We start from the raw sequence: 25,774 nt of genomic DNA, 5'->3' as shown, positions 1-25,774 counted from the left end.
TACAGCCCAGTGGGTTTTGCCCTACAAGCACTAAGCAAAAGCTCCAGATGGTAGCCCAGAAAATAACACGTCCCATCTTACATGCATTTCCCAAATGAAAAGGGTAGCTTTTGACAAATATTCCTGTTTATGTGGACCTCGGGGCAGTGGAGGTTTGGGCCAGGGTGTTATTCTGAAGGTCCTCTGGTATTGCTGCAAGCAAATGTGTAAAAGAGCATGAGGAACGTAGGACCAAGTGGAACAGAAAGGGAGAAGCAAGTGGAAGCAAGCAGAACAGATGCCAGTCTTAATGTGATGGTGAGCAGCATGCCCCTCGTGATGGGTAGAGGAGCCATTGCTGAGAGTGATGGTGGTGGCTTGTATGTGCCTGCAGGCTGCCATGAGCCAGAGTCCCTTGCCTTGGGAGCAACTGAAGAGCCAGAAGTTTGCTTCTACCACGCCGTGGGGCCTGGTGGTTGGTTTGTTGGGGTTTTTTTGAGTTGCCTTTGAGTAAATCCTCTCTATTTAGCAGCTGAAGAGAGGTGGTGGCTGGAAGGTGGGAAGCAAAGCACTAGGTCTGGAGGAGTGAGCCAGATTCAGCCCCTTCCACTCCAGCTTTTGCATGCCAAGCTGCCAGCGCTGAAACTGCAGCAGCACCATTCAGTTGTGGCCTGGGGCTTTCCATGGACTGCTGCAGCGTCCAGGCAGCCTGTCAAGCTTTGGGGGATGAGCAGGGGAAGCTCGAGAGCCCCAGTAAAGCCCTTTCCACCAGGAGAGGGAAGTTTTATGCAGGACACATGGGATGATTTTCCTAGCTTTCTTCCGTGCTACTCCATCTCTCCCAGCCTCCAGCACTCCCAGCCAACATCTACCAAATCTGCCTGCCCTGCTCTTACTTTCCTCTACTTACTTTCCTACTCTTACCTTACTTTGGTTTTCTTCTTTAGGATTCACAAGGGCTTAGTTTCAATTTGCTGCAAATTTTCTGGGGCTGGTGCTTAGCCAGAGCAATTCCCATGGGAAAACCAGGTGGACCAGCACCAGGAGCGGTGCCAGGGCTAATGAGTCCCTTGGGATGCAGGGGATCTACTGATCCCACAGCAGGGGATGCAGAGGGTCTCAACCATGTCCCCCACTCCTGCTTTCTGTCTCCTTCCATCCCCCTGCATGCAGATTCCCATAGGAGCCTATTTAATTCCCGGTCTCTGTGTCAACAGCCACCGTGCGGGTGCGATGGAGACCTTTTTCAGGCGGCACTTTGGTGGGAAGGGGCCGCGCCGTGCCAGCGCGGTGGCCGTGCCCACGGGCAAGGCTCGGCGGCGTTCCCAGGCCGGGCTGCCCTCATCCTCGCTGGCCCAGCACCGCCGCAGCTCCGGAGCCCCACTGCCAGCCCTGTCCTGCCTGAGCCAGCCCCGCAGCCGCCGCCGCCGCCGCTCCAGCACCACGCCGCCCTGCCTCAGCCCGCGCTTCGCCGTGCAGGCCAAGCACGGCGGCTGCGCGCGAGCCATCGATGCCCATCTGATGGGTCCCTCCATCCTGCTGGCCAGCCTCATCCCCACTGGAGAGGAGGGGGTGCCCTGCACCGACAGATCCGAGTCTCTGGAAGATGATGGCGTCGGAGCCGAGCGGGGCCAGCAGGAGCGGTGTGCTGAGGAGAGGTGGCTGGCCATGCTGCCCCGGCTGCGGCCGCTGCAGGCTGGGCTGCTGTCGCGGGGCCCCCGCTGCCTGCGGCGTGCCTCCTCGCACCGCCTGCCCACCGAGTTCATCTATGGCCGCGCTGCTCACGGCTTGCCGGGCCGCTACCGCCGCCTCAGCCAGCGCCGCCGCTCCAGCGATGCCGCCCGGCCCGGGCTGCTGCCCTCCGGACACCCGCGGCTGCTGGCCCAGCGCTGCGTGGGGGCAGATGGAGCTGGGTGCTCCTCTGAGTGCCTGGGACCGGAGCCTCCATGCCATGCTGCCTCGGATAGCTGGAGCCCTCGGCTGCTGTATGTATGGCGATGCCGAGGGAAGGGGCAGCTCGGTGCACCCAGGCTTGGTGGGGAAGGAGGGAAGGGGCTCAGTGCTATTGCCCCTGACTGCTGTTGGTGTCTTTGAGTGCTGCTCGCATCCCTTGAGCGTCTCCCACTTGGGCCAGTGTTGCCCCTGATGCTCTCAGTGCAGCCCCAGGGCTGGTGGGTGTCCCCTCCTGCCAGCCTGGGGACAGAGGGAGGTGGCAGGCCTGGCTGTGGGCTGCAGATGCATACCTGCACACATGAGAGAAGCTCGCTAGCCCCAAACAAACCACTGCTTTTTATCCATCTGGTTGTGCTTGTCCCCAAAAATGACCCAGGCTCTGAGGTGCCTTGGAATGGGAGAGCTGCAGGGAGCCTCTGCAGAGCAAGGGCTGTGGGTTGTCCCCAGCACCACAGCTTGGTGGAGCATCCCAGGCTGTTTTGCAGTGGACCTGTCATCCCTGAGGGCTTTGACTGAGCAGGCCCAGGCTGTGCCTCTTGGTGGGTGCAGGGTGTCTTTAGCTGAGCCATCCACAATATGGCCAGCACCTCTTCATCCCACAGGAGTGGGTACTTCTCAGCCAGCAGTGCTGGAGGTTTGCCTTATTTCTAGCCACTAGGTCCTGAGGATGCTTTTCTGCTCTAGAAGCGGGTTGTGCTTTGCACATGTCCCTCCTCCCCGATCTAATAGCCAGCCCTCCTGTGTCTTCCAGGAAAGCCATTGCCAAGTCCAGCCTCCAGCACATGGTAGCTCAGCCCAACCCTGCACTAACCCTGAGGAGCGACTCGGAGAGGCAGATACGCAGCACTGTGGACTGGAGCGTAAGTTATAGTGCGTTTTGCTGGGCATTGCAAGGAATAGGCTCCCAGCCAAGAAGCAGCAGGCTCTTCCCAAGTTGAGGGTTCCCAGGTGACTTTGGCTTGGACACATTTATGGCCTCTGCCATTGCCACCAGCTTGTGCCAGCATCTGTGCTGCTGGCAGCATCCTGCAATGCTGCAGGGAGAGGCCGTGCGGGCACACGTGGTTCCTGGGAGGATGGCAAAGCTACTCCACTGACAGCTCTTCTGCTCCTGGCAGCTGAGGTCTTCTAGTGGATAGGACCAAGCAACAGGAGCAAGGCCCTGCTCCTTTTTTGGCAAAGCCTAGCAGACTTTAAGCTACAGTCTCAGGTCATAGAACAAAAGCTGTTTCAGGAGAGTCCCCTGCATTGAATTTGCTCCAGTGCTTCCTCTCAGGGGGTGATGGAAGCAGCAGGACACTGCAGCTGGGCTGTAGGTCTTGGAGCTGGTTTTCTTGGGCCCTCTCGTTTTCAACAAGTGCTATGGCAGCAGCTTTGTGGGGTTTCCTCTGTCAGGGTGTTGGCCCTGGTTGTTCTTTGCATCATGTCTCCTGGTCTACACCTAGCTCCAACCTCCCACCCATCAGCATTGTCCAGTATCTTGTCCCTCACACAAAGCATTTTAGGGGCTTGGGTGCGTGTCTGGGGGTACTCTCAAACATGTTGTCTTATACCTTTCAGGAGACTGCGGTCTATGGGGAGCACATCTGGTTTGAGACCAATGTCTCTGGGGACTTCTGCTATGTTGGGGAGCAGAACTGTATGGCAAAGCTGCTGGTGAGTGGTCACACACCTCCCGGGCAAGGACTGCAGATGTGGGTTGTGCTGCTGCCTGGCAGGGAGGCCTCTGCTGGAGCACTTGTGGGGGGCTCCAAGGTGGGGAGTGTGTCCCTCCTACCCTGGCGTGCTGGAGGGCTTTGTCCCCAGTTTCTGCCAGTGCTGATGCTCACTTTGCGATGGGAACCCAACACATGTGAACTGCCACTCACCCAGAGGTGGTTTGGTGATATTCCAGGGAGAGGCTGCTGGGATCCTACACCCGTAAAGCGACAATCTGAATCCAAGACTTTTCAATAGAGGAGAAAACTGAGCACTGGAGCCCCAGGCCTGCTCCCTCCTGACCCTGCAGGCAGCACTGATCTTACAGGGTTGCTGCAGTCCTCCCTCCCAGCTTGCGGGCTCAGTCCTGCTTGTGGTACAGGACACGGAGCACTGATGCCAGCCTGTGCCTTACCATGGGAGCCCTGCAGGTGCCTCCCAGACCAGCTTCCATGGTGCTCTCAGGCAGTGTCAGAAGAGGCCAAGGACTGCAGGACAGGACAGCAGGAGACCATCTCCCTGCTCTGCCCCAGAGTTGAGCGCATCTGCTCTAGGCATATGCTTAGATCCCTTCATTTGCAAGGAGTCTAGGTTATGTCTGCTATAGGACTTCTTCTGCATCCTGAGATATATGAAGGAGGTGTGATGGGAAGGCTGAGCTTGCTGGCCTCTGAACACTGCTATTGACATGCATGTTTTTCCTTCTCTTTTCTCCTCCTCCAGCAAAAACCTCTCTCCAGGCGTAAGTGTGCAGCCTGCAAGATTGTAGTGCATACACCCTGCATCGAACAGCTGGAGAAAGTGAGTAGAGCCTGTTAAGCCCTCTCTGGCTTGCAGAGCTGTAACAGCCTTTTCTTGGGCAGCCCTTCCTCTTGAGTAGTGAAAGACAGTACTAAAAGGAACATCTAGTGACATGATTTTGGACCTCAGGCCCTGTTTTGCTCAGTAACAGAGAGACGTGAGGGGTTTCACAGCAAGCACCAAACATCTACCGAGGCTCTGGGCCTGCTGTAGTAAACTCCAGTAGGTTTCCTTTGGGTATGATGGTTTTACTGATTCCTCTCGTGTGTTGAATCTACAGATAAATTTCCGCTGCAAACCTTCCTTCAGGGAGTCAGGATCCCGGAATGTACGGGAGGTGAGAGATATGCCTTGGATGCTGCCTACATCTGCCCCCCCTTTCCACTGTGCCCGCTCTCCATTGGGTTTGTTTTCTGTGATTCTCAGTCTTCAGTTTATTTTCCCTCCCTGTTTTTTCTGGCTTTAATTCCTTCTTTGAGCACCTTAATTTGGCCTCTTGCTCCCTGGTTCTTCTCCCAGAGGGCTGTGCCTGTGAGCAGTGGGCTTGCTGCAAGAGCAGAAGTCCTGGTTGGCCTGTGTCTGTTCCTCCTGCCTGTTCCTACATTCCCTCACACATTGGGCCTTTCATTCCTTTATTTTTTCTCTTTTTTCTCTTTTTCTTTCCCCTTTAGCCCATTGTTGTCCGGCATCATTGGGTACACCGGAGGCGGCAGGAAGGGAAATGCCGGCAGTGTGGCAAGGTGAGAGGGTATCTTCTTGTTGGTTTGGGTTTTTTTAGTCAGCCTGGGGAAAAGTTAAGGTCAAATAAGGGACAAGAACAGGACTGGGGACCAGGGACATCCCACCATTCCTGTTTGGCAGCAGTAGCCTACAACAAAACCAACACCGTGTGTCCTGTTTTCCACGCTGAAGCACTACATAAGTGCTTCCCACATAGAGTTCTTCCCCTGGGCCGCATCAGTCCTGGAGAGGACTGTCTTCCTTACATGCTTTCCTTGAGCAATAGGGACACCCTTGCAGAGCTCACTGGCCTCCCTGGTGCCATAGTGGTGGTTGGGGCCATTGGACAGGGACACAGAGGGCTCCAGCTGCAGGCATGCTGTCTTTGTTAACATCTCTCTTGGTGGTGGGGAAGTCCTGCTGGGTGGTAGAAAGCTGGGAGGGAATTTTCTAAGCCTCTTAACCCTTCCCTCCACAGGGTTTCCAGCAGAAGTTTGCCTTCCACAGTAAAGAGATTGTAGCCATCAGCTGTTCCTGGTGCAAGCAAGCGGTGAGCAAAGCCCCCATTGAATGTCTTAACCAGCCTGTTCTGCACCTACTAATGTCTGCTTTCTGCTGGGACTCCCCAGGCTGCCTCTCTGCAACCTGCCCTTAACAGCTCTTCTTAATGAGAGAGGCTGTACTGTGGTACCTGTGAGCTTCTATGAGAAACTTTCCCTTCATTGCTTTTCCATTTCATAATTCCTGCATGGTTTCCTCCAGCACTCCCTGCACTGGCATGGGGAAGCTGGGAGGAGGAGAAGGTGGCTGTCCCCATCAAACTGAGCAGCTGAGTTTTCTGTCTGTCTTCTTCCCCAGTATCACAGCAAAGTCTCCTGCTTCATGCTGCAACACATCGAAGAGCCCTGCTCACTGGGAGCTCACGCTGCTGTTGTTGTTCCTCCCACGTGGATCCTGCGAGTCCGGCGGCCCCAGGTAAGGCACCTCAGCTCTTGTGGCCCTTTCACAGCTCCTGCTTGCCCACCAGCTCCTCACAGGACTTTTGGGTTTGTTTCTTTTCTCTCTAGAATCCACTGAAGTCAAGTAAGAAGAAGAAGAGGACATCGTTCAAGCGGAAATCCAGCAAAAAGGGGGCTGAGGTAAGAGATGGGGGGACAGGGAATGACCTTATCTTGGAAGCATGGAGGGAGTGGGCAGTGAGGAGCAGTGCTGGGTCTGCACTGAGGTTAAGGAGGTTGAGGTGGAGGGAGGGCAGGGCAGGGCAGGGCAGATCTGGCAGGGCAGATCCCAGCTATAGGCTTATGGGGTGGCTGGGACATTGTCTTCCTCTCAGTCCTGATGTGCGTGGTGTTAGGGCTCAGCTGGAGGTGGCAGTTTGTGTTTCCCTGTTTTTGAAGGACCTGCAGTGTCTCTTGCAGGAAGGGAGGTGGAAACCCTTTGTCATCAAGCCCATGCCAGCTCCTCTCATGAAGCCCTTGCTGGTGTTTGTGAACCCCAAGAGCGGTGGGAATCAGGTATGGCCATGTCCTGCATCTCCTGAGAAGGCAGCTCTGTGAGGGCATTGCCATTTGGTTGCTGAGGTCTCATCATACCTTTGGTGATGTCTCAGCTGCAGAAGAGGCAAGGCAACCCCCACAGTGCCAGTTTGCTGCCTGGCAATTCCCACCTAGGCCAGGCTTTGCCTGAGTCCCCTGAGAATGACACTGTCTTGGCCTGTCCCCTTCTTCTGCCATCCACTGGGAGCTCCCTGTTACCTGAAGTGTTTCTTCTCCCCACAGGGAGCCAAGATCATCCAATCCTTCATGTGGTATCTCAACCCACGGCAAGTTTTTGACCTCAGCCAGGGTGGACCCAAGGAGGCGTGAGTACTGGAGCAGCTCTCTTCTGTTCCCCCATCCCTGCCCCAGAGATTCCTCCCCAGAGCTCTTCCCACAGCTGGTAGAGACCTGATGCTCCACAGCTCCCTTGTGCAAAGAGACCTCCAAAGACTTCATGTTTTGAGAGGCCTCTCTAGGATACCTTGTGGTCAGCCAGTGTTTCCTGCGGGAGGGCTGGTCTAATCTGTGCACTGCTGTGGCAGTGGGGAGGGAGACACATGGCTTTGTGAATGCCAAGGGCTCCTTGAGGACAGGGACCCCTTGAGGACAGGCTCCTTGAGGTGTTACACAGATCATCTGCTGTGTAACGCCTTTGATGCCTCTTCCCTCCCCTCCTCACCCTCCCTGTTCCCTGCAGGCTGGAGCTGTACCGCAAGGTCCACAACCTCCGGATCCTGGCATGTGGGGGAGATGGCACGGTGAGTCCCACAGCCCCTTTGTGCCTTTCCAGTGCCAGCAGCAGCCCTCCTCACTAATCCAGTGTCCACGGTACAGCTGGTGCCACTGGATACTCTGGGTCCCCTCATGCACGGTTTCAGGGAGTGCTAGTCTGTGGCATGTCTGGACTTACAGCTCTGTTAAGAATCATAGAATGGGTTGGGTTGGAAAGGACCTTAAGATCATCCAGTTGCAAGCCCCTGCCAAGGGCAGGAACACCTTCCACTAGACCAGGTTGCTCCAAGCCCTGTCCAGCCTGGCCTTGGACACTGCCAGGGATGGAGCATTCACAACTTCCTAGGGCAACCTGTGCCAGTGCCTCACCACCCTCACAGTAAAGAACTTCTTCCTTATATCTAACTTAAATCTTCCCTGTTTAAGTTTGAGCCCATTGCCCCGTGTCCACTGCTACAATCCATGATGAAGAGTCCCTCTCCAGCATCCTTGTAGCCCCCTTCACATACTGGAAGGCTGCTCTGAAGTCTCCAGGCAGCTTCTCTTCTCCAGGCTGAACAGCCCCAACTTTTTCAGCCTGTCTTTGTATGGAAGGTGCTCCAGCCCCCTTATTGTCCTCGTGGCCTCCTCTGGACTTGCTCCAACAGCTCCAAGTCCTTACTATGTTGGAGACACCAGAACTGCGCACCATTTTGGGGGCCATTGTCCTCACTGGGGTTACTGATATCTCCCACAGCATCTATTCGGAGCATTAAAGACTCTGAGTAGCTTCAGTGGTGGCTAAAGGGACCCCATCTCTGCTCCTCTGCCATTGCTAGTGCTCCAAGTCACCTCCACCTGCCTGCCAGTCCTTGAAATAACCAACTGTTTCTTGGCACTCTCTTGCTCAATCAGGTGGGCTGGATACTCTCCATTCTGGACCAGTTACGCCTCAACCCACCTCCTCCTGTGGCCATCCTACCTTTGGGGACAGGGAACGACTTGGCCAGGACATTGAACTGGGGTGGGGTAAGTGATGGGCGCAAGAGCCTGCTGTTGCTGCGGGGGATTGAGTGCTTCAGCTCTGGTTCCAGACACATGGGTGGGACTTTGCATGGGCTGGGTGTTTTGACTTGCCCTAAATACAGACCAACAAAGAAGTGCCATTTGAATGTCACTGTTGTGACATTTGAATTATTCTGCATTAGATTATAATCCATTAGGACATGAACAAAAGCGATTGTTATTTTAAACTTTGAGAGACTTTTAGAAGGAAGATGTATTGTTTTATATTTAAAGTCTCACTTTGTGGTGCATTCAAGTAGAGTCGATGTTTTCCACATCTTTTGCTGTGGGATGTCTTCCCAAAGCCCACTGTCTTTGGGGACATCTCTGCGGGAGGCAGGTAGGAGACTCGCCAGGTCCTGTTCTTCACCAGGGTTACACGGATGAGCCTTTGTCCAAGATCCTGTCACATGTGGAAGATGGCAACATTGTGCAGCTCGATCGCTGGAACCTCCATGTGGAGCCGAACCCTGATGCAAACCCTGAGGAGAAGGATGAGGCAGCCGCAGACAAGGTGGGGCCCCTCCTCTCCATGTTTGTTCCTTGTGCTGGGGTCTGTATTCCCCTTTCTCTCACTGCCTCAGATGCTACAGTGTTGGGTTGGTGTTTCCCTGTCGCTGTTCCAATTCCACTCCTTTCCTCGTGGCTCTGGCCCACAGCACTCATGGTGAGGCACATAATGATCAGCACTAAATGTCCACCAGAGGTTTTCAACCAAAGCTTGCATCAGGTGTAAGCCCAGTCCCCTCTGAGATGATTTCTGTAGTAGAAACATGGGTGATTGCAGAGTATGTCCCTTTGGCCATGTCCCTTATCCCTGGGAGCCAGGGGCCAATCCATCATCTCAAGCTGGTGACCTCTGTATTTTCCTAGGGGGAAGGCAAATGGGCTCGCTCAGCCTCATGAGCACCATACGTGGCTCTGCAGTATCCTGAACTTGCCTTTGCTGTGACCACACACTGTCAGCCTCATCCTTATTCCTCCTTTCCCTTTCAGCTCCCCTTGGATGTCTTTAATAACTACTTCAGCCTCGGCTTTGATGCACGGGTGACACTGGAGTTCCATGAATCCCGAGGTACGGAGGGGTGGCAGGGCTTGGGCAGGGTCTGTGGCAAGGGTGTGCCCCAGAGATGGGCCTGTAAAGCATCCCTTAGTAGAGTGACCCAGAGGATTGCCCCAAGGACAGGGTTGGAGGAGAAACAAACCTGAGAAGCAAGTGGAGGCTGCAGAGGGGGATGAGAGGTGTCTGCATGGGAAGAGAGCTGGGGGCTGCCTCCTGGCCGAGGCTGGATGGAGAGCTGTGTCTGGGGAGAGCTGGCAAGTGAAACATTTCCATGTGCAGGCCAATGACCTGGACTTCTTTCTCCTTTCCCCAGAGGCCAACCCAGAGAAGTTCAACAGCCGGTTTCGGAATAAAATGTTCTATGCTGGGGTGAGTGTGTGGAGGATAGCTGGGCATGCCTTCATAGCAGCCTTAGCATCAGCTGGAGTGCTGGCACAGCCCTGCCTCCTCTCCGCATCCAGAGTTACACAAGGCTTCACGTGCACCCAAGCTGAGCCCCCCAAAGCTGGAGAAAGGCTGCAGCCTGGGAGCTGCAGCTCCCCTTTGGCTATGAGTGCTGCTGGCAGCACAGCTTGCTCTCTGTCCTACGGTACAGTTGCTGGCTTGATCTCCTGCCACTATTGTTCTCCAGCTCACAGATGGTCACCCAGGCAGGACCTCTCTGGAGCTGTGGCGAGCCAGGCTGTCCCCCCCTGCAGAGGAACAGGAAGCCTTTCCATAGAGTCCCCACACTACTTTAGTCTTTTATTTTATACCTTGGGCCAGTTACACTCCCTGGCTAATTATGCCACCCTCCTGTATCTCACCTCTAGAGCTCTGCCTCAATGTTGTCTTTGTTCATCCATCCCCAATATAATTCCTTACCCAGGTGGCTGGGTAATGGGTATTTGAGCAGTTCTAAGTGCTGCTCTGTACCATCTCACATCTTTTCTGTTTGTGTCTCCCCTCCTCTCTGTACAGTCAAACCCAAAGGGAACCCTAGGATCTGTGTAAGAGAAGCCATACTGTCTCTCCTGGTATCTCTAGATGGGGTCACATCAGCTCTGTTTTATGGTACTTCATTACAATTTGAGACTGAATTTGTCTCTTGTGACTCAGGTCTCTCACTGGAGGAGACCCACCTTGCCAGCTCTTCCCTAAAGCCAGGGCTGGGCTGGCAAAGGAATATTAGAGCATGTTGCTGAAGGTGCCCCGTAGCTTTTGGTAGGCAAAATAGCAAGTGGAATGGATCAGGTTGTTTTGGGAGGGGGAGAGGAGAGGGCTTTGCCAGTGAACAAGGACGGGATTTGGTGCTTTCAGCAGCTGAAGTCTGAAGGTCGATGCTATTTCAGTGAACATCTGGGCACTAACACTGTCTCTTGCCTTGGCAGACAGCCTTCTCTGACTTCCTCACCGGCAGCTCCAAAGACTTGGCAAAGCACGTCAAGCTGGTTGTAAGTGCACAGGGTGCTCTGGGCCGGGGAGGGGGGTGAGCTGTGGAGGTGTGAGGCACACTGAGTATCTCAGGGTTGGGGAGAGGATGTATTTCTGGGAGCATCAGCTTCCTGTGGCTTGGAGAACAGTGACTGTAGGGAGCAGGGGGGAAGAGGCCAGCATCCCAGCATCCCGCTCACAGAAGCCTGAACACCCCTATGTTGTCTCCAGTGTGATGGGACAGACCTGACCTCCAAGATCCAAGACCTGAAACCCCAGTGCTTGGTCTTCCTGAACATCCCCAGGTGAGCAGCCCCAGGACCTGCCCTCATGTGCTGGGCTCCTCACCCCCATGTCACAGGTCCCTGCCTGGGTTTGGGGTGCCTGTCCGTGCGTCACTCACCATCCCTTCACAGGTACTGTGCAGGCACCATGCCCTGGGGCAACCCTGGGGAGCACCACGACTTCGAGCCGCAGCGCCATGATGATGGCTGCATTGAAGTTATTGGCTTCACCATGACATCCCTGGTGAGTCAGTGTTCTTGCTGGTTGTAGCTGGCAACCAGGGGAGTGACTGGTCCCATTGGTGGGGCATCAGCCAGCCCACCAGCCCCACAGATCCTCTCCTGAGGAGTTGTGCTGGCCTGTGTGACAGTGTTTACTCTCTGAGGTTTAGGTGGGGTGCTGTCATGCCCTGGTCTCTGTGGATCCCTTCCCACTGAGATCAGGCCTGAGACCCTCAGAATTTGGTTTGCTTGCACCGTCTGGCTGACAGTAGGTGCTCCCCCCATCCACTCCGCAGTCCATGCCCTGCTCTCACTCTGGACCCTTTCACAGGCTGCGTTGCAGGTCGGTGGCCATGGGGAGCGGCTGTGTCAGTGTCGGCAGGTGGTTCTTACCACGTCCAAGGCCATCCCCATGCAGGTAGATGGGGAGCCCTGCAAGCTGGCGGCTTCCTGCATCCACATCTTCCTGCGCAACCAAGCCAACATGGTGCAGAAGACCAAGCGGCGCAACTCCATGCCTCTGCTCAACGAGTAAGTTCCTCAGATCAATCTGCCACCTCCTCTCCAAGGCAGGAGGGGGAAGGAATGGGACTGATCCATCACTTCCAGAGACATTTTGATCCCCTCTCAAGGAGGGCCTGGGAGGGGATCAGGTCACAGAAATATGGCCATATCCTGATGTTTGGGGTCTACAGGGATGCTGGAGAGGGACTCTTCATCAGGGACTGTAGCGATAGGACAAGGGGCAATGTGTTCAAACTCGAACAGGGGAAGTTCAGGTGGGAAGTAAGGAAGAAGTTCTTTACTGTGAGGGTGGTGAGGCACTGGAACAGGTTGCCCAAAGAAGTGGTAAATGCTCCATCCCTGGCAGTGTTTAAGGCCAGGTTGGACAGGGCCATTGGCAGCATGGCCTAGGATGAAGTGTTCCTGCCCATAACAGGGGTGTCAGAACTAGATGATCTTAAGGTCCTTCCCAACCCAAACCATTCTATGATTCAATGTTGGAGAAGCTGCTGGTGCCAAGCTCCCCCCCACCCCAGCCTGTGCACAAGACTGTGCTCTTGCCTGTTTTGGAGGGGTGAGTGGGATACGGAGAAAGCAGGCTATCACTTCCTGATCCCTTCCCTTTTCCTTGCCCCCTGCACACAGCCAGCAGCCAGTGCCCGAGCGGCTGCGGATCCGGGTGAGCCGAATCAGCATGCGTGACTACGAGGCACTGCACTATGACAAGGAAAAGCTCAAGGAAGCCTGTGAGTGACCAGCTGAGTGACCAGGGGGTGGGAGCCACAGTCCCCGAGCATGGCAGTGCCCTCAGCTAAGCTGTGGGAGGTGTTGGGGATGGGGCATGGGCTGCTCCCTGAGTTGTGTCTGTGCCCTGTTGTGCAGCCGTGCCGCTGGGGATCATCGTGGTTCCAGGAGACAGCGACCTGGAGTTGTGCCGGACCCAAATCGAGAGGCTGCAGGAGGTGAGCCTCTGCATGGGAAGTGGTCACGGCAGGATGCTGGGGGTGAAAGGGGTTTGGGGAAGGGATTTCTAAGCCTCCCTGACCTGCAAGCACCAACACACAGCCTCCTGCTTCTGGTAACAGGTCAGGGTTTGCCTTCACCATGTGGTGGCAGCAGGATTGCAAGCTGGATGGCTTGTTGCTCCCTGCTTTCTGGCAGCTTCTTCCTCAGCGTTGCTTTTCTGGCCTTGTTCTCCCGGTCCAGAGTGTCGGTGGCCCAGAAAAATTAAGGGGCAGTGGAAAAAGCCAGCACACAATCCAGTGGAGGTCTATCAGCCCCTGGGGGTTTGGGGAGGCCTTTCTTCTGCCCCTTCATTTGCTGTGCTGTGTTCCTTCAGCCCTCTGCAGGCGCCGTGCTTCTTGGCACAGCTCTGCCCTCCCCAGGTGCCTGGATTAGGGTTGTTCCCTCTCCAACTCTTTATATTTGCAAGTACTAACTTTTGTGCTGCTGCCAGCGGGCAAGCGTGTGTCCATGACCCTGGTGAGCAATGCCTTCTGAGCCCACAGTGTGCCTCCTGGTGCTGCACTGTCAGCCTGATTTTCTCCCAGAAGGCTGAAGGGACCTTGCTCAGTGCCCAGTTACCTGGCTCTTGTGCCTGAGGGAATCCCATCCAATACGTGCATAGTGTCTGTCCTTCAGGACTGAGTCGCAGAGAGGCTTGCCCAGGCTGGCACACTGGCATCTGCTTCTTGCTCTGCCTGCTCTGCATGCCTGTCCCCTGCCTGCTTCCTGCCTAGGCACTGGTGAGGACATGCAGGCAGGCACATTGCTAGCAGTTCCCAGGCTCCGAGGGTAATGCTTTCTTGTGGTGTCAACCTGGTAGACTTATGCCTCTGCAATCTCCTAAAGCTGTGCATTGAGGGTGGTGTTCCTCAGTCACCTCATGGTTTACTTCTTCTCTCTTCCTGGGCTCTGTGCTCTGGCCTCAAAGCAGGACAGGGACCAGGGACCTTGGCCAGGCAGTGTATAAAGCCAGATATGGCAACATGTTAAGCAACTCCAGTGGGACTAGAGGGGATGGGGGGCCACCCAGACAAATGCTGTAATGGCACACCTTGCCTTTCTGCAGGATTTCGCTCCCCAGCTCTCTGCTTTAGAGCACCTGCTCTTTCAGGTGTGTATGGCCTCGCTCTGTCCCCCAGGCCCATCTGTCATGTCCGCTGTGCGAGTCTTGTGGGCTCATCTTGTGGCACATCTTGCTCCAGGGAGCTGGTGTGTGTCGGCTCCAGTCTATCCCATGCTGCTCTCCATAGCTGCATGCCGTGCCTGTGTTCAAGTTCCCCTTGACATCCAAGCGCCTGTGGTCTTCCGTGTCTGCAGGGACCTCCTAAAGTAGGAGGGATGCTCTGGGGATTGGTGGGAAGGCCAAGAGACACAACTTTATTCTCTCTTTTTGTTATGCAGGAGGGAGATGGAGCCAAACCGAAGACACTGTCATCCCAGAAGCTGTCAGCCAAGTGGTGCTTCCTGGACTGTGAGTATCATCCTCCCCTGGATGTGTTGACAGTGTGCTAGTGAGGTCCTTCAGCCTGCCATCTCAGTGGAGGGAGGGGATGGAGATCCATGTGGCAGCAAAGACACAAAGGTTATTGATGTGTTAGAAACCATGGAAGCACCTGAGAATGGTCACATAGGAATTAGGGCTTCTTCCCCTGAAAAGGTGGTGGGATCAATAGCCCAACCAAAGTGCATCTACGCCACTGCACGCAGCATGGGCAAGAAACAGGAGGAGCTGGAAGACATTGTGCAGCAGGAAAACTATGACAGTTGCCATCACAGAAACATGGTGGGATGACTCCACAACTGGGTGCTGCAATGTATGGCTATAAGCTCTTCAGAAGTGGTAGGTAAGGAAGGAGAGGCAGTGGGATGGGCTTGTAAGGGAGTGTTTTGATTGTCTAGAGCTTAATGATGGTGATGATAGGGTTGAGTGTTTATGGGTAGGAATCAGGGGGAAGGCCAACAAGGCAGATATCATGGTGGGAGTCTGTTACAGACCTCCCAACCAGAATGAAGAGGCAGACAAAATACTCTATAAACAACGGGGAGAAATCTCACAATTGCTAAGCCAGGGAAGTGGTTCACTCATCATACCTGGAGGTATTTAAAAGCTTTGTAGATGTGGCACTTAGGGACATGGTTTAGTGATGGACTTGGCAGTGCTAGGTTAAAAGTTGGACTCGATAATCTTGAAGATCTTTTCCAACCTAAACAATTCTGTGATTCTGTGAATTTGGGTGGGGATGAAACAAACCCTTAGTGACAAGCCACTGAGAGCCATGTGAGACTTGGCACTGAGGGATGTTGGGGTCTTTGTGTCCGAGTGCCTCAGTGCTTTGCCCCAGGCCATGTCTCTGGCTGCTGATCACAAGTGGAGCAAGGGGCATCTGCTGGTGTCCTGCCTGCAGAGCTGAAGGCAGTTTGGCTGCATGTGTCTGCAGGACCGCTGGGCTTGCTCTCCTGTGTCATGCAGGCAGGGGGCCCCCTGCTGCAGCACACTGCAGCGAGGCTCACCAGGAGCATCCCAGTGCTATGGGCATCAGGCTCCTCACTGGGCTCCAACTGCTTCTTCTCCCCTGCATGAAAATATCTCCTCTCCTTTTGCCTTCACTGACCAAGAGGCTTCAGAGCTCTCCGTCTGTACTCGAAGCTGACTGAGAGAAATCACTGCTGGTGGCACTTCATTTCCCTGACTTCCCAGTAGCAGGCCATAGAGCACAGCTGTGGGTTGCAAAGTGAGCCTGGGGAGCCTCATGCTAGGCAGAGAGGATTCACCTTCTCCCTTTGGAATTCCAGCCTGCACATGGGGCTGCTGGCACTGCTGCTCCTGGGTGTTCCTAGCAGGACTGCTATACCAGGACTGTTTTCCATCCTCCTGCCAGTCCCACACTGTGTAACAAGGTGCACCATGTTCAACTGGAGCAGTTCCTCAACTGGTGCAAGTGAATGCTGGGACGTGCACTGCACAGCCCTGAGCTTCCTGTGCTTGGCTAGTGCTGGAGCACCTGAAAGCCCCCAGAAAGGCCATGGCATCACCTAGGTGTATTCTTGCCTTCCCTGTGGCTCCCTGTCAGGAGTCTTTGAAGAGGAGATAGCAAGCAAAGACATGTTGCACAGGGACATGGTGGTCTGTAGGCCCAAGGGGCTGCCTCTTAGGTAAAGCGAGCAGCAGGATGCTGAAGGGAAGGGGGCTGTTCACTTTGCTGTGCCCTCAGTGCTCACTACAGAATGACTGGACAGTTCACTATCACTCAGTGGTGGAAATGGCTGTCTCCTCATCTCACACCAAGAATCACCCTGTCTCTCTCTGTCCCTGTTTTACAGCAACCACAGCAGATCGGTTCTACAGGATAGACCGTGCACAGGTAAGTGCATCATCCCCCCAGCATCTACTGAGAAGGTGCTTCAGTGTCCCTATGTTCACAGACTGACAGGCTTAGCCTTGGAGACACGCAGGTCTCACACCTTTGCCCTTTGGCATCCCCCAAGTGGTGGTTGATGAGCCTGGCACAGGACCAGCCCCAGCACCTCCAGGTTCCCATGGTAAAGGGTGGAAGTGTGGGAGGAGCACAGAGGCTTGGGTTGGAAGCTGCCTGCAGGGCCCTTCAGTAGAGCTGGTAAGGAAGAGCAAAGTAGGAAGGCTGGCCAAGGGACCCACCGACTGGGGTCATCTTAACCAGTATTAAATACTTTACTTAATGATTTGGAGAGGAGGAGGACATGGACATGAGGTGTATGGGTCATCTGTTAAGTTGGCAGGAGATAGGAAGCCTGAAAAGGACAAGAAGGTGTGGAGGCTTCCCAGGCAAAGGTCCCAGGACTCCTCAAGCCACCATCACTTTGCTGCGAGTGGCTGAGGAGGGCTGTGAGTTTTCTGAGGAGGGCTGACTTGTGTCTTTCAGGAGCACCTCAACTATGTGACAGAGATCTCTCAGGACGAGCTCTACGTGCTGGACCCAGAGCTAGTGATCACCCAGACTGTGGGCACCTCTCCTGCCATGCCTGACCTCGTTGACTTGTCTGCTGCACCCACTGAGGACCATTTTGCATTCCCTCCCTCTTCTTCTTCTCCACCCTCCTCTCCTGCCCCCAGGTAAGTCTGGAATGGGGGTCCTGCAACTCAGAAAGGATGAGCAGTGATGGGAGAGAAAGGGTTGGCTTCACAGCATTGATCCTTGGGCCAGATTACAGGGGCTCTCCCTGGAAGCAAGCAGGAATTCAGTGCTGAGTTAAACCAAGGGGTGAGATGCCATCCTGTCTTCCCTGCTCCTCTGCCAGTGCTGCTGGAAGGTGGTTCCAGTGCCTGGTGGAGCGAAGGGTATGAGTGTTTCTGAGCCCAACGGGGGCCATCCTTGGGTATAGGTGAGCAACGGAGCTGGGAGCAGCAGTAGAAATGGGAGTGGGGATGGGGAAAAATCAGGAAAGAAGCAGATGGCATGGCCAGAGAGAAGCAAAATCCCTTGGCCTGCCTCTCCTCCTGCCTGCTGGAGTAGTGTCACGGGCAGGCTTCTCCACAGTCATCCTTCTACCTGTGGCGTGCCTGCTGCCAGGACTGACAGGGTTAGTTACACCTTCTCTTCTTCCCTTCCAGCACCGAGCCTGAGCGCTGCCTCCTGCACAAAGGTGAGTTCTGTCCCACCACCTCTCAGGTCACACTGTTTTGGGTTCCCAGCATGTGGTTTTTGGCCTGTCCTTTCCCTGGTGTGCAGCAGGAGCCCTGCTGCCTGTGTGCTGGGTGGGAGCGTGGAGCCCTGCAGGCGGGTGACCCCGGAGGTGGCAGGAGTGACCTGACAGTGATTTGTGGAGCAGCCTGGCCAGGCGCCTTCCTGGCTCCTCCACGTGGGAAGCAGCATGGCAAGGGGTTAATCCCCCACCTGCAGAGCTAAGCGTAGCAGGCTGGGTTGGGGGCTGTCTCTGCCAGGGACAGGATGGGGATGGGGAGGTGGGAACACAAGGTCAGGGGCCTCACCAAGTTGAGCAAATGGAAAGAGTTTCCTGGAGCTTGAGCGGAGCCCAGTGCCTGGAAGTGTGAGTGAGTCATGGATGAGAGGCGTCTCGGCTGCTGGCTGACATCCAGGAGGTCTGCTCCCCGCTTCCATTACAAGTCATCCTGCTCATGGGCAGAGACTGCTTCCCTCCTGGGGCAGTAGCTGGGGTCCGGCTTTGCCCCCAGCTACATGCTGTCTCCCTTCTTCCTTCCCCTTGCTTGTCCCTTACTTACCTGAGGTTGTAGGAGCCATGTAAACCAAGTCTGACCAAGGGGTTAGCACCTGAAGGTACACCTCATGTGTACTCTCAGCTGGCTGCTCCTCTGGTGCCTAACCCTTGGCTCCAAGGTTAGATAAATGGTGTTACAGCTTGACTTTTCTGACCCCAACCCATCTTCCTTCTTTGCAGATGACCTGATAGAAGCTGCCAAGAGTGGCAACTTCAGCAAGGTAGGCACTCCTTCTGCCTCTGCAATGAGCAGCCAGGGCTGGCTCTGGCCAGTCTGCTGGTGGCCTGCTTGGCTGGCATGTACCCCGGGCTCTAGGCAGCCCTGCCAGCCTTGCTGTGATTGCCATGGAGCAGCTCCTGTTGAGGAGTGGTGGCTGGAAACCAGGCAGGCTCCTAAGAAAGAAGCCCTGTTCCTTTCTTGGGGAATATTGAGGGAAGGAACTTGGTGCCATGGCTGAGCTGAACAAAGCTCCCTGCTCAGCCCTGAATAGCCACACAACCTGCTGGGCATCCTGGGGACATGATATTGGGGCTTGGGGCTTGGGGAAAGGCAACTCATCCCAAGCAATCTGTCAATCCTGCAGTTCCAAGAGCTGCACCGGGCTGGAAGGGACCTGATGGTACGAGACTCCTCGGGCCAGACCGTCCTCCACCATGCTGTCAAATCAGGGAGCAAGGATATCGTCAAGTACATCATTGATAACGGTGAGCTGGGGCCAGAGTGCCACCCTTAGCAAAGGAGCCAAGAATTCCCAACCCTCTGCTCAGAGGGGTGCTCCTGGGCTTAGATCCCTTTCTTCTGGGTTTGCCACATCATCCTTCTGACATGCAGGCTTTCCCTGGCATCTCTCTGCCAGCAGTGGGGTGCCCCCATTGCTGTCTCTGCATCCTGGCAGGGACCAGCATATCTCTGGGAAACATTTCTCAGTGTCCTGCTTCTGCTTTCAGAGCAGCTGACCTGTTGTTTTTGGCAGCTCCCACTGAAATACAAGCTGCTTTATTTTTATTTAGATATTTCTCTGTACTGAGTCCAGCACAACTCTTCTTCCCTGGTCTCAGCTGGGCTCAGATGCTGCCTTGGACCTTTGCGGGCAGCATGGAAATAGCAGCCCATATGTAAAGATGCAGAATGTGACTGGGAAGTAGGTGGATCTGTCTCTGCCCCACAGTTGGGTCTCACTCATCCTGTACTGTTTTTTTTCTCCACAGCCCCTTCAGAAATCCTCGATGCTACAGAGGAGGAGAAGTAAGTTGCTGACTGACTTGTGTTACCTGTTGGCCAGATCCTCTGCCAGTCATCTGGGCACTTACAAGCTGCCACCACTCATTCCCAGCCATGGCTTCCAGTCCGCTCTGGCCTGACCATCCCTGAGTAGCACCCCCTCCTCTGCCTGGACAAGCACACACCCTGCCATCAGCTCCTGCTGCTCTGAATTGCTGTCCCTTGCTGCCACACGCACACGCTGCTTGTCCCCGTTTGAGGGGGACATCTCACATCTCCTGCTTTCTCCTCCCCAGCGGTGAAACCTGCTTGCACCAGGCTGCGGCCTTACGCCAGCGCACTATCTGCCACTACATCGTGGAGGCTGGGGCTTCGCTCATGAAGACGGACCTGCAGGTGATGGTGGGAGGGTTGGCAGTGGGGCACACTTGGGACTGGCAGGAGAGCAGAGCAGGGTGCTTTGGGTGGTGTCTGCCAACCAAAGAAGAGCTGATATAGAATCATAGAGGGGATTGGGTTGGAAAGGACCTTAAGATAATCCAGTTCCAACCCCCTGCCATGGGCAGGGACACCTCACACTAAACCATGTCACCCAAGGCTCTGTCCAACCTGGCCTTGAACACTGCCAGTGATGGAGCATTCACAACTTCCTTGAGCAACCCATTCCAGTGCCTCACCACCCTTACTGTAAAGAACTTCTTCCTTATACCTAACCTGAACTTCCCCTGTTTAAGTTTGAACCCATTCCCCTTTGTCCTATCACTACAGTCCCTGATGAAGAGTCCCTCCCCAGCATCCTTGTAGGCCCCCTTCAGACACTGGAAGCTGCTCTGAGGCCTCCACGCAGCTTTTCTTCTCCAGGCTGAACAGCCCCAACTTTCTCAGCCTGTCTTCATACGGGAGGTGCTCCAGCCCCTGATCATCCTTGTGAATGCACGAGGATGCACACGAAGCACCCGTGCTCACCCAGCGGCGCCCAGCTGCAGAGGGGTTAAATCCCTCTCCTCCCTGCGCTCCTCTCCCTGTTGTTTTATTAAATTAGAAGCGAGGGGCTGGAATGTCTCATCCCTGTCTCCCCCTTCCCACCCTCCGGGGTCAGAGCGAGGACACTCTCGCTGTGCGCTCCCTCCCAGCTGCAGGGCTCCCCCCGCTCTCCCCCGCAGGGATGGGGGCACTGGGAGCTCCTCTCAGCGGGTGAAGCTGGCCCTGACTTAACTGGGACGTGCCTTGGTGCCAGGGAGTTGTGCCAGCACCAGCAGAGGAGACACAAAAAGGGGGCTTGAGGCTGTGTTTTGGTACAGGAGGCTCGCAGGGCTGGCATGCAGCGGACAGGGGACAGTCATATTTGCCTGGCAGAGGCTCGTAGTGATGGGGTGTAGTGGAGGAGCTGTAGAAAAAGCCAAGAAGGTGCAATCTGTGGGTCTGGGCACAGGGTAGGAGCCCAGCTGCGGGACCAGTGGAGCTTGGGGCTGCTTCAGACAATGCGCAGCCCCGTTGCCAGCTGCCAGGGAGGTGCTGAGCAGACAATCCCTGGCTCCTCATCACTCCTCCTTGGTCCTGGCTGAGGCTTGGGCCACGCACAGCACCCAGAGTGGGGCTGGTCTGACTGGAGACTGAGCCAGCAGAGGCAGTGGGAGAGGGCACAGCCCCCTTCTGCCCCCAGCCCCTTCATCTGCCACCCCCCAACCTGCCAGCACAACAGGGAGTCCTGTCCAGGCATGATGCTGCCGCAGGGAACGGGCTTGCACGTGCCTGTGCTAATGCATGTCGGGGTTTGTAGCTGCCTGGGGACCCCTCTGCACTGCTGCACTGACCTGCATGGGCTGAGGGTCACAGCCTGCCTGCACGGGCAGGAGCCCACCTCACATCAGGGTGACAGCCTGATCTGTAGCATCAGACCTGTAGCAGGGGTTTGGAGCAGGCTGATCCTGCTCCCTGCAGTGGGAAGGGGAGCCAGGTCTTATCAATTGTTGTGCCTCAGCCCGGCTGGGCAGAGGGGCCTGGGCAGCTCCGGTTTCAGGCTGCGAGCAGGCAGTGTTGTAGAACAGAAAAGATCAGTTCACCCTCTGTTTTTACCCCCTACTTCATTAAATGAGCACTTGCATGCAGGGGCTGTGGGGAGGAGGCAAAAGAAGGGGTTCCTTGGTGCATCACACCTCTCCGGTTGCACAGGAGTGTGCTTTTATCCACGGCTACATCCACGGATGCAGGCTCCGCGTGTCTGACCGTTGTTCCCATGCCGGAGGCCCCAGCACCGCAGTGCTGTGCACCAGGGGACGAGCCGGGCAGGCCGGGTGTCCCTTGCAGGGCTGGTTTTCAATGGCAGCGGCGGAGCGCCAGGTCTCTGCGGCACAGCAGAGCCCGGGCAGTTGGCGAGGAGGAGCAAGGGGGAGGGAAGGGGGAGAGGAGCCGGAGCTGGGAGCTGTTAACAGATTGGCTTTTTATGGAGTGCGGGAGTTCATTAGTGGACACAGTCCAGATGGCTGCAATAAGCTGGTGAAACGTGATCCTCCGCCGGGAGCCGCAGCGCTAGCCAGGCAGCGAGAGGAGAGGGGGGTTGGTATTCCCGGGCATTCCCCAGACATACCCCTCATTCCTCACCCTCTCCCGCCTGCCTCCTCAGCACTGGGGAAGAGCGGGGCGAGGGGACCAAGCTCTGTCTGCTCTCCGGGTGCTGATGGAAGAGCGGGGCGAGGGGACCAAGCTCTGTCTGCTCTCCGGGTGCTGATGGGGACAGTGTGTCCTGGTCCATGCATGGGTCTGATGGTCCTTCAGGGGACAGCTTCCAGCCCTGCAGCACACTCAGGCTCCTCAGGAGCATGCTTTCACCTTGGCTGTGCACTCTGCAGCCACCTTTTTGGTTGGGGTGTAGGAGCACCTTTGGGTGCCGAGGCATCATTTAGGCAGTGCTTGGTGTTCTAACATCTTTTGCCTCCTCTATGCAGGGAGACACCCCCAAGCACCGGGCTGAAAAAGCCAATGACCCTGACTTAGCTGCCTACCTCGAGAACCGACAGCACTACCAGATGATCCAGCGGGAGGACCAGGAGACTGCTGTGTAGTGCTCGGCGTGCCTTAGCCCAAGCCAGCTCGGGCAGGACAAGAAGAGGACAATGCTAACTGGCAGAGCTGTGAGTCTGGCCCAGCCCTCCCTAGATGTCAGCCTGGTCCCCAGAGGAGATGGAGACAGCAGAGCTCTGCCCCAGGCTGGACTGGGACTCTGTTTATGAGGACAGTGGGTATTTGGGACTTGAAGCCTGGTTCTTTGTGTGTGTCCCCCTTCACCCTTCATCCCTGCTCTGTATGGGTTCCATCCTGTAGCCCTGTTGGGCCAGGCCAGGTTGAAGCCCCTGGTCACCCCTGTGCACGGGAGTGATGCCAGTGGCCCCTCCGCAGGCTCCTACCTATGATCCTTGTGGGATATTGTTGCTTGCCCCCTCTCCCTGCTGGCAGTGCCCTCCTTTAGCTGCTTGGCTAGGTCCATGTCCTGTTCCTCCTCTCCTGTCTGGCACAGCTAAAGGAGGCACAGGCTGTATGGGCAGACAGCAGGCACCATGAGCCTCAGACTTTACCCCAAGGGAAGCACCCTTGCTGCCCCTGCCTTCTCCTCCCTCCTGTTGGTTTGGGGCTGCTCTGGATCTCTGTGTTTCCCTACTGGGGCCTTCTGCAGCAGGAAGGATATCCCTTGTGCACCCAGCCTTTCCTCAGAGCATCATCTGGAAGCAGGGCAGCCACTGTCCTCCTGGTTGCCTTTAGTGTTGTGCTTAGCCTGGGCAGTGGCTGTGGTGGAGCCCATTGTGTTTCCCAAATGCTGACTTGGATTTGGCTGCCCTCCCTGCTTCAGACATTGCACTGGGGTTGAGGGGCAGTGCCGGGGTCAGTGCCACTCTCAGGGATTCCCTCCATGCCTCTCAACCTGTCAACACGCGTCGTCTTGAGTTTCAACTCCTGCCATCCCACAAACAGGATGCAGGGCTTTGCAGGGAAAACTTGGGAGCTCACCCAGCCCAGACACAAGCTCCATGGGCAAACACCAGCTCGCTCTGTCCAGTTTTAGCAGAATGAGGGATTTGGATGCATAGGAAGCATCAGGGCTCCCAGCCCTGAGTCACACCTGCAGTGGCACAGCATTTCACCTACCACGGGGTAAGAGGCATCACAACCCATCTCTGCAGATTCTGTGGGTGCTGAGCATCCACAGAGGCATCAAGCCAGCCCTTCAGCAAGTGTTTCACAGAACTGACAGTCTCTGGGACCAGGAGGTGTTAGCAGAGGAGGAAAGCTGATGGCTCTGGGCCTTGCAGACCTGTTTGGCACCTCGGGATGAGCAGAGGTTGTGGTGTGGGTTGCTGCTCGCAGCTTGGGTCCCAGGAGAGGATGCTGCTGCTGTTGGGGTCTGTGTGGTCCCACCTGCACTATGCCCACTGCTTTGTGCTGGGTGCCACCATTTGAATCCTTCTTAATACCAATACCAAAAAAAGGGTATGAGGATATCACAGAGAACCAGGACACCCTTCCGGCTTTTTGGCTGGGGGGCAGAGTTCCCTTGGAGGATGGCGGTTGCTGTGATGGGGAGAGAGGCACAGGGCAGTGCAGAATGCCAGGGGCCAGCAATTGATAACCATAGCATCCCAATATGTTCAGAGCCGGGATGCTTCAGCAGCACCCGGAGTTCCCATTGGCACTGCTCCCAGGCCACCGACAGACAAGGCACTGTCATCTTCTCAGAGGTCCAAACCACTGCCCCCCAGCCGGGACACCCAGAGGTGTTTACAGCCCCAGCTTCCCCTTTCCTCCCCAGTTTTGTATCTATCTTCCCTTAGAGTTTTTGTACAGGTAGTTGAGAGACACACTGTTCCCCTCCCCTGGCCCCTCCGTGCCGAGTTGCTGTGCAATTCCAAGCCTGGCTTGTGTTGTGGCTAAAGGCGGAGGGGGTGTTGGTTGCCCTGCCCGCTGAGGGCAGGGGTTCTGTGCAATACCTGGGTCTGTGTTTCCTGGATGCTGTTGTAGGACTGTATTTTTGTATATCTCTGTGAGGGTGCCGGCTCCAGCAGGCTTAGGGCCTGGCACAAGCCTGCGTTCCCGTCGCTTTTTGACTTGGATTGTTTGGATGTTGTTGTTTCTTGCTGTTGAAATAAAGAGATGGATGTTTTAGTTCCCATCTCCTGCTGCATTCACAAGAATGGGGTGGGCGCTGCATCAGTGACACCCCATGGAGTGCAAACAAGGCTGCACCCCAAAACCTCTACCCCCCTCCAAACTGGGGGTACTCTTAGGAGATCACTGCTGCACCAGGTCCTTGCCTGCTTCCCTGCACAGCATCCCTGCAGGGCGGTTGCTGGATACAGGGTCTTTGTCCTGGGGGACCTTCTCCCCCGTTCTGTGGCATACATTGATATTCAGTGTGACATGGAACAGCGAAAAAGCTCACCACCATCCCAAGTGATCCAGAAGGGCTTGGAAGTGTGAGTGAGGAGCTGGCAGCCTGCTGCTCCTGCCCACCTCGGTTCCTCCCTGGGCTGGGAGGCAGCATTCCCAGTGGCAGGCCTGCCCTTTGCAGCACAGCTCTCGGTGAGTGCTACAGCTGCATCCAGCCTCTGGATTTCAAAACCCTTCTGCCAGCCTTTATTTGTGGTGAGCTGTCCCTGGCCACGCTGCAGATGAACCTGCTGGGGGGCTTTTCCTGTTCATTCCCAGCTCCAGAGGGGAGCCTTGGGGTCCTGCCTCTAGTGCTGAGCACTGGGGGCTGGGATTATCTCCATTGCTCTACTCTCAGATTACAAAAGCAGGGGATTAGGGACACTTCCAGCCCCAGACTCCTATGGATGACTGCAGCCAACACCATCTCTCCTGCAGTGTTTCCTTTGTAAAAGGGAGGTAATCACTCTGGCTGGTGCGGGAGCAGAGATGCACACAGTGGGTGATGGGAAGCTACACTCATACCTTAAACTCGGATTCCTGAGGGCACTTTGGCAGCCTGCCTGTCGCTCCGGCTGCCCCCTCTCCACCCGGAGCAGCAGCCTCCTTCCCCTGCTGTCTCTTCCACCCCCGGCGCCTCCCTTTCATCACCTTCAGCCTTTCAGCTCCTGCCCAGCGCTCACAGTAGGGGTCTGTGGCGGGTGTAAGGCACACCAAATTGTCCCGGCCCCGCTGGGCTGCGGCCCAGGGACCGGCGTACGTGCGGCTGGGAGGAGGGGGCCCTCTCCGCTTCAGTGCCCAGACCCTGGCGTGTTGGCTCTTGGCCCGTGTCTCCGCAGCGAGGACCATCAGTAACCATGGCAGTGAGTGCTTTCTGGCTGCCCCCGCGTCAGATGTATGGTGGGGGAAAGCAGCGGCCCCGAAATGGGATCGCTGTGATGAGGGGTGGTGGGAAAGGGACAGT

The 25,774-nt window shown here is 55.8% G+C and overlaps 1 protein-coding gene across 5 annotated transcripts; it reads left to right on the top strand.

Annotated features, from left to right (window-relative positions):
• Positions 1-513: 513 nt before the first annotated feature.
• Positions 514-24,553, top strand: DGKZ (diacylglycerol kinase zeta). 5 transcript variants are annotated; one of them, XM_030483475.1, is made up of 32 exons: positions 514-1,964; positions 2,684-2,792; positions 3,493-3,588; positions 4,354-4,431; positions 4,712-4,768; positions 5,103-5,171; positions 5,630-5,701; positions 6,010-6,126; positions 6,219-6,290; positions 6,570-6,665; positions 6,930-7,012; positions 7,387-7,447; positions 8,316-8,429; positions 8,839-8,979; positions 9,462-9,540; positions 9,842-9,897; positions 10,899-10,961; positions 11,173-11,246; positions 11,358-11,469; positions 11,779-11,978; positions 12,597-12,697; positions 12,834-12,913; positions 14,023-14,067; positions 14,358-14,427; positions 16,278-16,318; positions 16,856-17,046; positions 17,545-17,576; positions 18,351-18,391; positions 18,755-18,875; positions 19,380-19,416; positions 19,689-19,788; positions 22,338-24,553. In XM_030483475.1, the coding sequence occupies exons 1-32, from the start codon at positions 1,087-1,089 to the stop codon at positions 22,452-22,454; spliced, it is 3,603 nt and encodes a 1,200-aa protein (XP_030339335.1). In that variant the 5' UTR covers positions 514-1,086; the 3' UTR covers positions 22,455-24,553. The 5 variants fall into 5 exon arrangements, with proteins under 5 accessions (XP_030339335.1, XP_030339338.1, XP_030339339.1 ...); XM_030483478.1 differs by having other exon boundaries at positions 1,898-2,792; XM_030483477.1 differs by lacking the exon at positions 514-1,964 and having other exon boundaries at positions 2,139-2,792; positions 6,558-6,665.
• The last annotated feature ends 1,221 nt before the right edge of the window (positions 24,554-25,774 follow it).

Source organism: Strigops habroptila, chromosome 4, assembly GCF_004027225.2.
Source record: "Strigops habroptila isolate Jane chromosome 4, bStrHab1.2.pri, whole genome shotgun sequence".
In the NCBI taxonomy this organism is placed as follows: Eukaryota; Metazoa; Chordata; class Aves; order Psittaciformes; family Psittacidae; genus Strigops; species Strigops habroptila.
Note: the sequence above shows the minus strand (reverse complement) of the source record. Positions and strands in the feature narration are given on the sequence as shown.

What these genes read in the sequence shown, in the direction of transcription:
- DGKZ (XM_030483475.1), top strand. Translation starts at nt 1,087, where the DNA reads ATGCAGAGGGTCTCAACCATGTCCCCCACTCCTGCTTTCTGTCTCCTT. An exon ending in TGCGAGTCCGGCGGCCCCAG is followed by an intron (nt 6,127 to 6,218) that starts GTAAGGCACCTC and finishes TTTTCTCTCTAG; the next exon opens with AATCCACTGAAGTCAAGTAA. An exon ending in CAAGTGGTGCTTCCTGGACT is followed by an intron (nt 14,428 to 16,277) that starts GTGAGTATCATC and finishes CCTGTTTTACAG; the next exon opens with CAACCACAGCAGATCGGTTC.